This window comes from Cyrtonyx montezumae, unplaced genomic scaffold, assembly GCF_038088225.1.
Source record: "Cyrtonyx montezumae isolate F1298 unplaced genomic scaffold, pur_monq_1.0 scaffold_8, whole genome shotgun sequence".
Classification (NCBI taxonomy): domain Eukaryota; kingdom Metazoa; phylum Chordata; class Aves; order Galliformes; family Odontophoridae; genus Cyrtonyx; species Cyrtonyx montezumae.
This window is the reverse complement of record NW_027072089.1, coordinates 62,804,389-62,821,517: the sequence shown is the minus strand read 5'-3', so window position 1 is coordinate 62,821,517 and position 17,129 is coordinate 62,804,389. Positions and strand designations below refer to the sequence as shown.

Below are 17,129 nucleotides of genomic sequence, written 5' to 3'. Positions count from 1 at the left end.
GTCCTTGCTCATAATTTCATGGGGAATTCACCTGAGACTAACTCATCTGCAGCTGTTCCGTGGGTACTTAAAGTTCTGTTTATCAAAATGTATTCTCAAAATCAAGTGTGAAATCCAGAGCTAGTGGAAACTGACTTCTTTGCAGAATAGAATGATAGATTTTCTACCCATAGGTGTGCTATTCAGAAAATGTATTCAGACTGCTGTGGAACTCAGTATGTTGATCAACATCAGAAAACTGCATGAAACAAAATACTGTCTTCAGATGCCTACTCTGAAAAATTCCTATGACTGCATGTTGAAACAGTACTTTTTACAGAGTATTTTCCAGTTCTTTCAATGGGGTATTACTGAAAGGCTCAGAAATAATGTTTCTTCAAATTGATTTTGACGCTGTATACAGAGTAGGCTGAATTAAATTTTCTACAGGAATCCTAATTCTGTTATTTTAAATTTAGCTTCGTTTTTTTGCATGTTTAATGTTCTTCTAACTTTATTCTTCGTACCCAGAAACTCTTAATTACCCGTATAAGATTTGTCTTGATTGTGGTCTAGCTTATGGCATCATTGCAATATTCTTCTATACTGGTTACGCACAGATGGTTTGGGTTCAGTCCATGTTACTTACTGAAAGAGTCTTGTGTGGAAGTGTCTGTGATACTTAAAGTACTGGTTTGAATCTGGAAGTAATTTAGCTCCTTCCATGTGGAGTTTCTCACCAAGCAGATTTCAGCAACCTTACTCTAATACAAGAAGCTGTTAAGCAGCCCTGTATCCGAATTGCCTCTTCACTGTCATCTTCAGTGTTAGTGTTACCCAGAGATCCTAGTCCTGTAGGATCCAGCTAATGGAGTGCTCATCAATCATACCATCACAGAAACATTTTTGTATTCACACAGAGGATTACCAACGATGTCATCACTGGATCGTATCATCAGTGCAATAGGATAAAATGTTTTGTAAGTAAACTGGATTCCTCTGTGGGGTTTCTTATTTAGCTAGATATTAGTAAATAAGAAATCTAGATTGTCACATTCATAGATCCACACCCTCCATTTTCATGTTTAGCCAGTGCAAGATTCAGTCCTCTGCCACCTTGTGAAAAAAAAAAAAAGCAGCCACTGATGTCAGTCCTCACGTTTTTAGATCAAATTGAATTTCAGCCCCTTAATATTTTCCTTCTGTTCTGAAAATATTTTGTCAACTTTTTAGTACTGTAACAAAATAAAACGAAGGGCACAGATTCAGTAATTTTGCTTTTCTATTGACCATAATTTAGTATTTAATACATTGTTATTTTTTTTTTGCCTGAGAATTTTGAGGAGGGACAAAAGGTTTAATCGGTGTGCATTCTGCTTGGATATTAAGCCATCTAAAATCAGGTAGAGAAGATAAAAGAAGCCTGAGCAGGATGCTGAAGGTTTGGCTACATTTCTCTTGAACTGTTGTAGGAAGATGGAATTCAGTATTTGGAGTTCTCACTTTCACTGTGCTGAATGAAAAAGAATAGTAGGACTGAGAGAATTACAGATTTGGAAGGTGTCTTCATTCATTCACTGAGATAAGTGAGCACCAAACAGCATTTTCAATCAATATTTTGGATCACTGTGAGCTCTGTACTTTAAAAGAATTTGTGATGATGTCTCATCCCGGCACCTCTTTCTCACGGGAAGCAGGCTTCAAATGCAAGATATGAACTTGTAACTCAAGCACATTCTTCACTATGGGATTTAAAAGGAGGCCACATAACCCTAAGTTTCACATAGCAGCAGACATACTTGAAACAGAAAGAATAAAAAGCACATTTAATGATGTGTTGTATCGCTTTGCTTTCTAGTGCTGACTTTGGCTTTGTTTAGCCAGTACTTAAAGAATAGAGCCTTTCATTAATTTGCCTTAACAAGCATAAAATTGAAGAGATGAAAGTGAATTCTTTACTGACATGCACATTACTGCTAGGTGGACTTTCTAAGAACTGTTAGAGACAAGTGGAAGAACAATAAATATCTGAAAACTGTATGTGTATCAGGAATTCAATTTTCATATCCATCATGTTATGGTTCTGCAGACTATTGTTTAAGATACCGCGGTGAACTAAAAAGTTAAAATTTACTTGAAATTGTTTTTTGTCAGAACACATCTCTGTGTAAGGAAAAAATGCAGAGGTCGTGATCTAGTCATCTTTTACTTTCAGGCAGCTTCATTTGAGGGTTTCTTTTTTTTGTACTTGGGGCACCATAATGAAGACATGAAGTAAGAAAGTCTTACTGCCATTTTTTGCTTTAGATGTGCATCTTTGTTTGTGTACTATTTTAATTTAGTTGCTGAACTTAAAATCAGTGAAATTCTTACAAATCCTGATTTGTACAATCAGTTCAATACTTCCCATTACTTTCAGTACAGTGGAGAAAGAAAGCTTTTAATTGACTATTCATTAGTTATTTTTAATGGTTTGTGTTCAATAGTCAGACAGGAAAAATATGACTTTGTGCTGCTGTGACATTTAAATCAGTAGATTTCAAGATGGCAGAAGCACTGAAGAAATATCAAGTTCATATTGTAAACAATTTCATAAGTTTCTTTATACTTTCTTGCCATTAACATTTCAGGCCATTCTCAGATGTCCCCGGAATTTATCATAATGCTTCTGTGTTTTGTTCACTTGTAGCATTTCTGTCTTTTAAGATTGAGAGGTGATCATCCATAAATTGGAAGTTTCTGACTAGTTTAAAACCTTTTATTAGGAAACATTGAACATGGTAGCTAGTTAGCAGTTTTATAATGTGATGAGTCTTCCTCTGTGTTTGTTTGGTTTTTTTTTTCACAGTCCCTTATTTTGGGAGAAGAGAGAACAGCATTTAACATACATTGTCTCATGAAGAAGATATGTGAGAATTAAAATAGCTCCACATAGAACGCATGGAGGAATTTGTCTTTTTTTGTTTTGAGTGCAAATCCTCCATGGTGTTCTCCATGCAAGCTTTATCTGTTAGAGTTCTTGAGTTTTAGTGAAAATTGGGAAGCTATCTAAGTATAAATTTTGACAGAATACTTATTAACTTTGTTTCTTAAAAAGTCTTTGTGATAAGTCGTGGGAAATATCAGTGGTCGATTACTGCTTCCAGTGGTACTCTTCACTTGTCTTTCTTTTCTTGTTCCTCTGGTATTCATGAATATAACACATACTGCTTTTAACAGTATGTGCTTATTGTGAGTATCATAAAAGTTGTATTTTTAAGACTGAAGCTTTATGTGCTCATTGCTACAGTGATGACTTTGTGTATGCTTCTTTACTGGAGTTCCAGTTTATGTATATTTAGATCCCTTGCTATATGCAATACTACTGTTTCAGGTTGCTAAATAGCCCCATGTTTACCTTCTCAGAGCAGCACGCTGCAGAATCAGCTGAGCTTTAAAAAAAAAAAAAGCTTTAAATCCTGGAAAATACTAGCAGTCATGACAGTAATAACAATGACAACAGAGCATCACTGATCAATGTGCTTTTCAAGGACTGCTTCTATTGCTCTAATTATTATACAGTAATGCTGAGCATTCTTGTGTGCTTGCTCTTTCTGCTTCGAAAGAATCTTCATTTTTGTTTAGGAAACGTGTATGCTGGGATGTGTGTATGTAGGGAAGGGAAGTTTCAAGTGATAAAAGGAGGAAAAATAGCAGTCAAGGAGAATCCGTTTATTCACTTCAGAATTGTCTGGTTTTATACTGGAAGGTTTACTGTTGTCCTAACTAGAAGTTCTGTTGATGACTAAAAATGTTTGGTATGTGAACACCGTTACCGTATAGTTGTCTTTTGTCTTTCTGTTCTACTCCATTTACTAACCATTCCAGCTGTGTAACCTATTTAATTTGCACATAGGGCAGGGAACTTAAGGCAGTCTGGTTTTTTTTGATAATCACTGCAGAAGTATCTGGCTGTAGTCAGTTAAGATCCTACTTGCAAATAATCAAGGAAAAAATAAAACAAGTTTTAGATATTCTGATTTCTGTGCTCCAGGTGCAATCAAAATAAGCCATTGTTGCTCGGACCAATTCTTGATTGTATTTTCTTCCAGCTCTGCATTTCAGTTCGGTGTGCTTTCCTGTTCAAATGTGCAGTTCATTCCTGAGGCTCAGCTTCTTGGCATTTAGAGGAGATACTGGAATTCCCATGTGCTGGGTGTAACTGATAATGATTGATAAAAGACAGCTAGCACCTGCAGAGCCTTTCTTTGTGCAGGGTAAATAGGTTTCTGAGGAGTTCTGAAGACATGGGAGATGCAGAAAGAGTTGTTGTTGGTTGTTTTGTTTTTTTCCCCCTCATTCTGTGAAGGTTGGTTTATGCTTCTCTCTCTATACCTTCCAAGTCAAGATTAACATTGTTTATACAGAATGCTTACCTTCACGATGATTAATGGGGAGGGGAAGGCCTTGAAATCAATCACATCTAACACGCTGCCAGACTTAATTGCTCAATCAGGCTGCCAAAAAGATTGGCTAAGGTCATTTTCTTTGTATCTTGCCTATTGAAATATATTAATTGAAGTTGTTGCTTGTTTAACTATTACATATATTAATTGGAAGTCTAGTTTGTTTTCCTTGTTTTAGCCCTAATCTGAAGATAGCTATTCTGGCCTCTTGCTCAGATTAGTTAATTCTTGGCTATAGGTTAATTTTCAATCTAAGTAAAGTATAATTGAATGAAAGGTTATGGGAGGGAGAGTAAAGATGATATCACCAAACTTCAGTGGTTCACAATGAAAAGGGAAGGGGCATTTGATACTGGCTGAAATACAGGACTTTAAGTTTAATCTTAAAAAAAAAAAAGTCTAAAATAAAAAACTAAAACAATTAAAAATATTGTGAAGGTGTCTGAACAGTGGTACAGTCTGTCTAGAGAGGCTGTGCAGTTTTCAGCATTCGACCTAGTCCTGAACTACCTGTTCCAGCTGCTGCTGATTTGAGCAGGAGCTGGCCTGGACAATCTCCAGAGGTGCCATCCTAGTCTGTGAAGCTCTGATTCAGTTTTACAGCTGTTATAAAGCATTCAAATACCCAAGCATGATCATTCTATTGCAAAAGTTTAAAGATGAGTCTTCTCAGAACTGTACAGATATGTGAACTGTTTCATTGGAAATGAGAAGAGACACCTAATCCTTAAAAACAGATTAAATTCTGCTCTTTTTCTCAAGCAAGAAGGCATAGTTTGGACTTGGGTATGTAAGCCAGTTGTTGAGTTGATGCTGTAGTATTTACACAAATTGTGTTCTGCATTCACCCAATGCCTTTGCAGAATTTCTCCCCTAACAAGAAAATCTTTTGGAGAATCTCTGCAATCACTTTCTGGTCCTCAAGAAATGAAGCTCTATCAGCATACGTGGAAGCCTCATCAGAAAATATTTTTAAAATTCTAGAAGTCTGAATTTTTAAAAATATGTAACTTCATACTTACTTTGGAAGAGCATCAGTGTTTCAGCCTATAGCAATGCAGCTGAGAAGTACCTGCCTGAATCCAACCTTATATGTGCATGCATTACTGAGTGTTAACATAATTCAGGGTTACCACACATTTATTTTTCCACTGGAGTTTTAGATCATAAAGTACTGTGGGAGACTGATCCTCCTTTAATGATCATTTAGTCGACCTATTTTTGTCTTGTTTTTCTATACTTACCTAGTGCCTCACAGTATGTACTATTCATTCTCCTGCTCTGCAGGTGATAGCCCCCCAGATGCAGAAAGGGAATCTGAGCTGCAGAGAAATCAAGGATATATATATAAATATCATATATAAATATAATAATATATTTTATATAAATCTATATATATATAAATATATATATAATTTCTGTAGGGTTTGTCAGCAGGAGTCTGTATTCATTTATAAAGTTCCATCAGATTTTTCTAAAGGCTTTTTCTGAAAATCTTGGAAATACGTGTCATTATTCTTCAGCATGTTAAGAGAAATCTGTTACAAGTTCTTGGTGTCTACATCAGATCAGTGAAAAATGTGACCATTTTAGCTTGCCATGCATGTGAACCTCAACCTGTTTGAAATCATGTGTTCCCAGAGCTGAGGTTTTTATATCTTTGAGATTTTTTTAGAAAAGTTATTTGTGTATTTCATATTTCTGTGCTTATAGTCAGCTTGTAAAATAGTGCTCTAATGTTAGACTTTCTCTTTTTAATAATGTTTCTTTGCTGTATATTTTTAACTGTGAAATGTACCCAGTGTGTGTTGTTGTTATTAATCTTGTACAATATGTTGGAATATGTTGCTTGTGATACTAAAGGATAAAGACAGTTATGATCTTCCAGGTAAAGTTTTTATAATGTATATGCCTAAGTCAGATTTCAGTTCACATAAGAAGTTCAGCTGTTACTGGAGACAACTTGGAGTCTATTCTTTCCTTGCATTCGTATCAAATAAATTGCAAGAAATGTCACAGAGGAAATACTGGAGCAGGTGCAGTTCTGGTGTAGTCACTTGGCATCACTCTGGTGTTCTGCCACAGGTGCTGCACATCAACTAAGGGAGGAGCTTTTTCTGAAATAGTTGAGCTGATTAAAGCAGACTTATGTACTTTGAATTTACTAGGTGCTGTTTTTTTAAAAAAAAAAAAAAAATGCCAGAGGAGAATGGTGGCAGAAGAAGAGGAGAAAACTGTGAGGGCTTTCTGAGGTCTTGGAATGCCTCTGTGTTGCAAGTGTCCTTGGGAAGACCTGTGCTTCTCTTGTGAAGTGCTTGGGATGCTAAGAGCCATTGGGTAGTAAGCTTTAGGGAAGGGATGTTTGTGTGCCTGTGTTCTGTGGAAGTGGTAACCAGAGCCCTTCTAGTTAAGGGGTCTCCGAGTTACAAATACAGCAGGCTGGGGATTCTCTGCTCCCCATTCACTGCTGGTCAAGGACTTGTGCTTCCTCTGTCTGCTTTATTGCTGGAATTGCCTCTGCAATTAATTTCTTGGGAACAAAAATGTTTACCATCTCCTTCATTGACTATTTCTGGGAGTTCCTAGAGCACACATGATCATAAATGTCATCAGTAGTTATTGTTAAGATGAGCCATTAGGTAGAATGGAGTAACAACAACACACAGTGTTGTTGTTCTTACTGTTGTGCCAGGACCTTTAAGCTATAACTCTCCCTCAGTATTTCCTGTGGGCGATGGAAACTATTGCTGACCTGTGCCACTTAGGAGCTTATAGTTAAGCATGGAGCTTTAATGGCTTGACTGAAATAATAATTGTCAAAGCACATGCATGCTTTATCTCTGGAATTAAATTAATATGTGCTGGGCAATGAGTGGATTGAAAGTAGTTGTATGTATAGGAACATGAGAGTGCTGGTGGACAAAAACCTGATTGTAAGCTGGCAGTGTACACTTGCACATTGGTGAATCATATTTTCTTCTGCACCAGAAGAAGAGTGGCTAGCAGGGTGAGGGATGTGATTCTTTTCCTCTGCTTCACTCTCCTGAGGCCCTGTGTGAAATACCGGGTACAGGCCTGGGGCCCCCAGCACGGAAAGTATATGGGTCTTGTCTAGTGGGAAGTGGCCTTGCCAATGCTGGGGAGGGGTGAAACCAGATGTTCTTTAAAGATTCTTCTAATTCTGACCATTCTATCATCCTGAGGCTAAAAGCTAGACTTCAAGAAGTGATAGCTAGAATAAAAGTTCTCATTTCACAGTAGCACTGCTCAGCAGCTATGTATAGAATTATCTTTGCAGTTTCAGCTTACAACTTTGTTTCTGTGATGCATGTTTTGTGAGACAGTTCAGTTCTTAGTCTAGTATGAGTTAATGTGAGAGTCCTGTGAGTTAATTTTTTAGTACGTTTCAGTATGATGTCTATGATAATGGAAAGAACAAATGAGCAGTAACTAAAAGAAAGGATTAGACAAGGAGGGATTTAAAGAAACTTTGATATGGAACAAAATGTTCTTGCTTTTGAAGCCAAGAATAAAATGTTTTTTAACTTCCTGGATTACATTGTGATATCTTTAACTAGGATTAAAAAAAAAATAAAGAAAAAGGAGTAAGTATATAAACAATGGGTTTTTCTCTGAAGTCGAAACTAAGCATACCAGTAGTAAAAAAAGCAAAAAATAAAAATAAAAAATAAAAAATTTAACAAAATTTGCAACTTAAACTTGTGTTCCAGGCTTGTGGAGTGAGTGTGAGCTGTGAAGTTAGGTATAGTGCTTCTTTGTAAGATGGATTTCAGAAGCACCGGAAAGTCCAGCTCATCAGTTTTACTGATTGTCGGCTCTTATGAACTTGGATCTGTGTTGTGTTAATTTTCAATTAGCTGTGTGGTACTAGAGTGGTAATTGATAATGATTTCTCATCGCTGTCAGAGGACTCTAGTGAACCAAAGCATGCTATCCTTGAATATAAGGCATAGTGTGCAAGTGCTTGTTGTTAAGTAGCTCACAGTTTACACCACAACTGCTGCTGGTGAGGTGCCTGCTGAATTTTGGCCAGGAATCTTTGCTGGGAGCTAAAACCAGCTGAGGCAGGATTTGCATTTGGCCCACTTTACTGTGTGTGTTTACTTATATCTTCGGTTTAAATCAGAATATATCACTACGTAACGCTTGATGTGATGAATGGCATTTTGACTCTTCAAAAACTGAAAGCAAATAGTGCTTCTGCTACTCATTCAGTGATGATGGTAAAATATGAAATAGATAAAGAAGGTTAGAGAAGCAGGTATGTGGGCAGGGAACAGATTGACACTGGATGAGAAAAATTTACTTAGTGATATTGAATGTGATCATATTTTGTGCTAGAGTTTTTCCCCATTAGTCTTGTTAACTTTAAGCAGCATCCCAGGAGAGTATCAGTGTCAATACTGGCAAGTTTTTAGAGGCCTTCTTAAACCTCTTATTTCACAGAAATCTATGAAATTTCTGGCTGATCTATCCTTTTCTAGCTAAGCCTTTACTAAGAAATGCAGCAGTTTTCCATAGCTACTTGAAAATAGCTATGGGTAAGGTCACAAACTATTTTCACATTTGATTAAGGCTTTGACAAGGGTAACGAGAACAAAGAAATTCTAAATTAAGTCTTCTTCATATTTAAACTCCCTCTTCCATCCCCCTGTTGCACGATAGCAAACTTTACTCATGCAAGCGTGTTGTTGTTGTACTTCCAAAGAGAATTCCAGCTAGCTGAGAGGTGGGATTAAATTGATTAAATACCGTACTTGATTTTCAGTGAGAAGAAGGCATGTGCAAATGTGAACTTAAATGATAGCAAACTAGATTGTCCTTCTGAATAATCTCTGGTTGCCTTGAGAATTAGTTTGCCTTTTCTGGATAAGGATGTGTGTGTTACCATGCCTGTGCAAGCAGACGTGCTAAGAGGAAAAATGTGTGCATGAAGCATGTGCTATAGCTGCAGGTATTGTAAGGATCTATCAATGGCTAGAGTCTGAGATGTAGGTTAATAGTTCCACAGTAAGACTACAGAGGATTTCAGATGGTGGCCAGTCAGCCCTCTGTGTCCATACTACAAAGCTGCTGTTCCCTGCTCAGTCAGACCCAAGCCCAAGGAGAACCTTCAGCCCATCAGCTGAGCATAAGCACTAGAGTTTTTGTTTCTCTCCTTCTGCCTCTGTACTATGTGGTTTCCAAGTGCTAATTCTGCTCGTCAGACACAGACGCTTGACATCATGTGAAAAAAATAAAAACAAAACCATCACTGCCATTTTTCCTTTATCTTTTTTAAACTCTTTTCGTTGAATACTCTTCCTTCTAATGAAAGCCAACTTCCCCTCAGTCCTGCCTGTCCTGTCTGCTTTCATTTTTCTGATCCCTAACAATGTGAAGCTCCATTCCAAGGTCTGTCAGCAGCTGATAACTTGATGCATGGCAGATAACTACTGGAGCCATACCTTTTATGTGGACAGCACGACTGTGTAGCAAATGCATCTCCTGTCTCTAGCCGTTTCATGGCATTCTTTCTCATTCTTTATCCTATGTAGCTTATTAGCAGCTAGCTTAAGTGGCAGCAGTAGTGGTTTTTATCATATTGTTACTAACTTTTTGCCTATAGTCAAAAGATCCATTCAGTTTCTGGAAAGTACCATTTATTTGGGATGGGATCTATGACAAAAAATAATTAGAAAAAAATGGTGGTGGAGGATTTGGAAGAGGAGGAAGATTAGTAGTAGATTAAACCTTTCAGGGGTACCTTAAATGTTCTTGTGGCTTCTTTCTGAGGTCTGCTGATCTGACTTACCCTATTACTGTGAAGAGTCACATCTAAGAGCTGAAGGATAATGTATCTCATCTCACTTACGCATCTAGTCTAAGTGTAAGAAGTAAATTTGTGCTGTGTATGTGTTTTGCCTTTAAAAGCAAATTTCTTGATGTCTTTGATTTCTATATTGGAAAGTATTGCCAAGCATAAAATTTGTGTAACATTTGTTTCAAATTCAAATTAAATCCTTTTACCACAAATCCTTTTACTGCCCAACACAATTTATACCAGAGGGGAAAAAAAAAGGTGGCTTGGTAACTTATCATGGCTGGATCTCATCCTGATCAATGGCCAAATCTTTCTGGTGCTGAAAGGAAGTAAAAACAAGAATTAAGAACTTTCTCTGATTACTGATGGGGATAGCAGTGTTCTCTTTCTTAGACCTGCAAGGAAATGCTACAAAGAAGCCATTTATTCAGTCAGTGTAATTCTTATCTCTTTTTTTTCTGACTGCCTTACATCTTTTATTTTACCTTAACACTTGGGCTTGTGTCCTTCCCTCTTAATTTTATTCACCTGAGACATGTCTTAAAAGCTTGGTGAATGATTACTTCCTGCATAACAGCAGAGAGAGCACATCCCAAGGGCATAGCAGCTGCCTAAGAATTATCTCCTTTACACTGTTTTCTTGTTCTTTTTTTTTCCTCTCTCTTCATAACTGTGTAAGTTCAAGCTTTGCTTCTAGCTTGGTATAATAGATGAGATAAGAAATGTAAGTACCTAATTTTAATGCATATATATGTGTGTAATGCAATGTAAGTAGACCAGCTAGAACAGAGAAGAAAGAAGCAGGCAACTTTAAAATGAAGGCTAGATGTTCAGCTATAGTGGTACTTGATTTACTCACCTAACACGCACTTCATTGAAAACTTGCCCTGTGGTTGAAAACCTCTCCCCAGTGCTGCAAAGTTCACAACCTGTGTAAAAGTCAACAGATGATCAGAATGTGTTTGGAAGATTACTAATGTTGTATTTTTCTTCACTGTGATTTATTTTGTTTTTTTACTTTTAATAATTTTCCACCAGTAAAGCAGTGTAGAAGGGGCTTGTCAGGTTGGGCCTTATATAATTGAGTTGTTATGCCACGAGGCTGTGCTGAAAAGGTGTGACATCAGTGATTTCTTTTTCTATCCCACTGTGCTTTGATCTCTTGCTATAAAGCAGATCTAAAAGTGGAAACTTTTGAAGATTGTAGATGAACTCTGCTAATCCACTTTTCATAATCCTTATGAAAAACATCTTATCAGTCTAAAAAGATTTAGTGACTGTTGTCTCTAGAAAGCCTTATATTATCAGGATTACAAACTATGGAATTATTGTTATGAAATATTTTGCTAGCATGTTTTGAAATGTTGCAAATACTTTAGAATAAATGGATGAAAATGATACATTGTTGGCCATGCTTTGTTTCTCATTAAAATTCAAAACCATGAAGGTAAATATTCACTGTCCTTTTTCTTTAAGTTAATTGCCTTGCTTTAATTTCAGATTACTGAAATTAACTGAAATAGTAAATTTAATCCAAGTGTACTGATTCCAAGTATTATATGATGCTGGAACAAGTGGTAGAAGTTTTGGCTCACAAGATCTAGCCCGTTATATGTAATGGATACATTGCAACAGCAAGCAGCATATACAGAGAATGCTGTTTGCAGAATTTGTGGTAGTAAAACATAATATCTTTTAGAAAGGAACAAGTATCCATACTTACCATTACATGAAATTCACACATCATATTTAGATGAAGTTTGTAAACAGTTACTGCAGTTGCCTGTGATCTCATTTAGAAGAATTCTAACCATTTTATCTTCTGTTAGTTCAGCTTGTCATGTCTCTGGAAAACAGTGCTTACAGTAAATAGTCAGCAATGCTTAGGGTTGTAATGATTGCATGTATATATGTCTGATTATTTTTTTTTTCATTTCTTTGCAATAGCCTTGGGCCAGATTATGCTCTATGTTGATGGCATGAATGGGGTAATAAATCATAATGAAACCATCCAATGGCTGTATACACTTATTGGGTCAAAGGTAAGACTCAGAAAAATACTTGTTTTCTGTGTTTTTGAATGTTTTCTAAATGAGGGTTTTTTTTTTGTATTATGTATGTGTTAGTGTTTTAACAGTGTGTTGGGTTCTAAATGAGTATATAACTCACTGCCTAGAAACCAGGGCATGCTGGGCTGTTATTTCTATTCCATTGTTTTCTTACTCATTTATGCTGTTGGTATATACTCTGCTTATGAAAGCAAAGGCAGTAGGATCAAAGAATATCCCAGGTTGGAAGGCATGCACAAGAACCATCAAGTCCATCTCCTGGCTCTACACAGGATCACCTAAACATCAAACCCTATGTTTGGGAACATTGTCAAAATGCTGCTTGAATTCTGGCAGCTTGTGGTCTTGACCACTGCCCTGGAGAGGCTGTTCCATGCTGCCATACCCACTGCCCTCTGGTACAGAACCTTTTCCTAACACCCAACTTGACCCTGATGCAGCCCTATGCCATTCCATAGGGCCCTGTCACCCCTCCTCAGCCTCCTCTGCTATAGGGCTGAACTAGAGATGCCTTCATTACAGTCTGTATGCTGACATTGCAGCTGACCATGGAGATGATTTTTTTGAAGTTGCAGTTAACATGATATTTTTAATCTCTTTTTGGGTGTTTTCTTTCCCCTACTTTCCATTCTATGAATGCAGGTTTTTTTTTCTATAGTTTAACTGTTTTAGAGTACTTTTATTTGCTGAGCACTGGGGAAGTGACTTCCTTCTTGTGTCTAAAGAGCCCTGGAAGATTAAAATATGGTCCCTGCCTACAAAGGATTTTTTTCTGGTCCTTGCATATGAGGTGGCAACAGCTGAAGCCCTATACCAGAGTCTGTGTCACTTAAGTGGAATAAAAGTTTATATTGTGTACAATCCACTTTTAAGACTATCTGTTTTGGAAGTTGAAAAGGAAACAGAACATAAATTCTGCTTACACTCCATCCTAAATAGTTACAGCATAGGTAGAGCCACAAATCTGCAATCTGTTGCCTTTCCATCTTTACTTGAAGTTTGTGAAATCCCACAGGAACTGCCCCTGCCTTTTAAACCTGCTTGAGAGAGATCTGAATGACACGATAATTGGAACAGAGTAGTTGAGCTATTCTTAGCAACCTGAAGGATGCCATAATTGCTGGAGCTGAATCCATCATTAGAATTATTAAGAAATTTCCAGGAATTTTTCCTGAAGTGGCTGAGTCACAGAAATTTGCTATTTGGATTCCATAGCGACACAGAGACGCTGCTTCTTTTCCCCTTTCATAGCTTTCATAACAGGAAAAAGAAAGAAAAAAAAAAAGAAAAATAAGAAAAAAAAAGACAGAGAAAGAAAGGCTCTGAGTCCCATGGGCTCCTTTAAACCACTACATTTTTTTTCTACAATATGGATATTTCCCTTCTTCAGAAGATGAGCAAGCTAAAGAATAGATACTAAAGCACTAAAAGAATTGATTTATCTTGAATTGACTGCTACTACAGCTAGATATCTAAAAGTTAGATAATAATTGTTGTTATCAAGCATCAGGCTTACCAGACATGATTAATGAGCAGTTCATATTTGGGAGAAGATGAGAAAATTTTCCCCACGTATAGTGTTCCACTGTTAGCTGGATGTTAGGCTGGGCAGCTTGTCTTCAAAGCATGGAATGTTAGCCACAGCTGGAAGAGCAGTGCTAGAAGAGAGAGAAATGAATTGCTTGCTATAGACCCATATTTTCTATGGGACAGATGAAAGAAACAAGCAAAGTAAATTAAAAAAAATGGCTGTGGTGTCCACAATTATTTTAATTCTTCAATGAACCTAGTGGAGGATAAAAAACTGTATTTCTACCTACAGAATAAACTGTGGCTACATTTTCTTGACCAGAGTACTTTAACTGTCTAGTCCTTAAACTCCTTTCTCCCGCCCTCATGGTCAGCCCTAATAATTATCTCTGTATCCTGGCTCACTGCCTGCAGCTAAGGAATGCAGGCAATGTGCCTTGAATAGTTTGGTTTCAGGTAGCATCGAAGTTGATTTTTCATTGTTGTTTGACTGTCTTGGAAAAGATCTAAGTCCATGACTGTATGCCAGAAGCTAATCAAAAGTATGACAGGCTTACTATCATGATGTGATGTGATAGTTGCTTTATGCTCTTCAAGATGTTTTTTACTTTCTGTGAACAGCAAATCCATGGAATTTGCAACATACCTACAGTCTGATTTGCAGTCTTGCTATCCTGTTTACTCTCTGCAGAAGGGGAGAGGAAATATTTTTAACACTGCTGGAAAAAAACGAACAGTAATAATTGCCAATTAAGTATCAGGATAAGTCCCCTTAAGAGGAAACAGAAGGCATGCAGTCATTCAGCTGCCACAGCAGCAACTGGACACATTGCTTCTTGGCCTCTCAAAAACTCTGATGAGGTTTACTAAACTCAGTAGTGGAAATGGTTGAATCTTTTCCACTGTGGATTTGTTTTTCTGTCAAATTCTCTAATGGATTTGACCCTTTTGCTGTTGTTTCCTCTTCTGAATTTGTATAACACTACTGGCTCTGTCTCCCATGCTCACTTAGAGTACAAGATGCTAGTATGTGCTTTTCCACTGCAAGGACATGTGTTCAGCAAAGGACTTCAAGGTTTGTCATGCTCTGCACTGTGACAGCCATAACTTTTGCACCCAGTCATACTTCCATTCAGGGATAGGGAAAGTGAGAGAAATAAAACTTGAAATCAGTGAGAAAGAGTATATTAGTGAGTCTAAACAGTTAACTGAAAGCTTGTCTAGATTGTCACCATTATTTGCTGTACTATTAATAGTTTTACAGTAGTTGCTTATATAGTTGGATTATTTGAAGGTATTGGTGGTCTTGACACTGTAGTCTAAGCTTTTGGTGAGGTGGTTAAAATTCCAGTGGCATGACTGCATTTGTGCTGCTGCCCTTACACTGGGTAGGAGACATCTGATTGAGGAACTGAAAACAGGAAAGAGAGTTATTCTTAGATTACTCATTTGGAAGTGGAGAAAGAGCCTCCTATTTATATTTGGCATTACGCAGGCATTAGGTTGGAAGTTTTAAGTGAGCAGTACCTTTCTCTTGCTGCACTATTTAAAGAGAAGAACAATATCAGCAAATCCCAGACTCTCAGGACCTCTGAAAGGCCTCAGACCTTTTCAGGACATCTGCATCCATGCGTGACCAAGCCAGTGGACTTTCACAGCCTTTCTGTGCACTGCTTTCCAGGTTTCAGTGGCTAATAGATCAGCAGTGTATCACATCTACAGTGTAATCCCACTTTATATATGTATATATACATACCATTTTGTCATCATTTATGTAGGCATCAGTTCATCAATCTTTCCCCATTTAACAAATCATTCAACTATGTACTTAATTATAGGTTTATGGTTGCACCCTGTTTCCAGACAGAGAACTTCAATACATAACTGAAGTCAGTAATGTACAGCTGTACAACTACAAAAGAGGACTATAACAGAACCAAGTTGTTGATCATTTTAAATAAGCTTGAAGTTATGTATAGGGGAAGTATCTGTGTCAGTGGAGTTTACACTCAGCATTCATTGATAGCATGGAAAGTTCATGCAAGATAATACACTTTAAAATCAAAAACAAAAGCACAAACATTGACTCAATTAACTTCAGTTAGCAATGCTTTCAAAATTGCTCCTTTATTTTTTTTAATTGATCTTGAAGGATCTTGCCTGTAACACAGATTAAACCTAGGTTAAACTTCACTGTGTTTAGGGAATTATATTTTACCAGTTCCTTGTTATTTTTTTTCTGATGACTGCTTCTACTGAAATTAGAATTAAATTTTTGTGTCAGATTGCAAGAGACATTTAGCCTGGTTGTAGACAAGACCTGAGGCATTTGTTCATGCTGGCACCTCAGACTCTTTTGTAGGTCTCTTGTGGATCACCTGCTGATACAAAGTCCTGATTTGATGGTGGTAGGCAGGGCTGTTGGAAAATTTCCTTTAGCCAAAACAAGGAACACCACGCTAAAGATGTGTAAGTGTTAAGTTGTATTAAGTCCTTGTAATGTGTTTTTCATCTGTTAGCGTATATGAGGTAATATATATTATCTTTCATATGCATTGGTATTCACTCTGAAGTGTTAATAGAAAGCATACAGCACTGTATCATTGTCTCCCCCTCTCCAGTACTATTTACTGAATGTTTACAGAAAGTACATTTTTGAACAAAACATCTTGGAGAAAACCCAACCATTTATATCATCCACCAGAGGAAGTAGAAGTCCCTTTGCTTCCCAAACCTGAAAGCGTTTGCCATTTCACATTAATCTTCAAATGTATAAGACATTAAGCATTCCCAAACTTGAGTCTGGTTTCACCTTTTTTATTCCCCTACATTTTTGACTGCTACTGATAATGATTTTTTTTTTTCCCATTTGATGATCCAGGCTGTTCTAATTTTTTCCCCCAGGGGAACTAAAACCCCTTTTTGGCGTTGTTTTCTATGGAAAGTAATCCATTTTCAAAGTGCTGCTGGGTAACTTCAGAAGACTGGGTGGAATGCTAGGCCTAGGCTGACACAACAAGGTTGATTAAAGATTCCTATCTCACATCTTGTTCTAATTTTTTTTTCTTTACTTCTGTCTGGGTCCAATATTGCAAAGTTAAATATGAATTATTACTAGCAAGTTATTCCTGTGCCTTGTTTCTATCTTTTGCTTCCCCTTGTACTGCAGTACTGACCTTCTGAATATTTTAAATATAATCCAATCCAAAAGCAGAAAAGGAATGATTTCAAAGCAGAAGAAAGGAAAAAATTGCAGTGTTCAAACAGAACATAGCTGAAGCA

General features: G+C 37.1%; 1 protein-coding gene across 8 annotated transcripts in view; it reads left to right on the top strand.

Annotated features, from left to right (window-relative positions):
- Window positions 1–17,129, top strand: part of FHOD3 (formin homology 2 domain containing 3) — a 356,118-nt gene that overhangs the window by 201,234 nt on the left and 137,755 nt on the right. For all 8 annotated transcript variants that reach the window (XM_065752844.1, XM_065752840.1, XM_065752839.1 and 5 more), the window contains exon 6: window positions 12,196–12,290. In XM_065752844.1, the coding sequence (XP_065608916.1) occupies window positions 12,196–12,290 (95 nt within the window). The remainder of the gene's footprint in view (window positions 1–12,195; window positions 12,291–17,129) is intronic.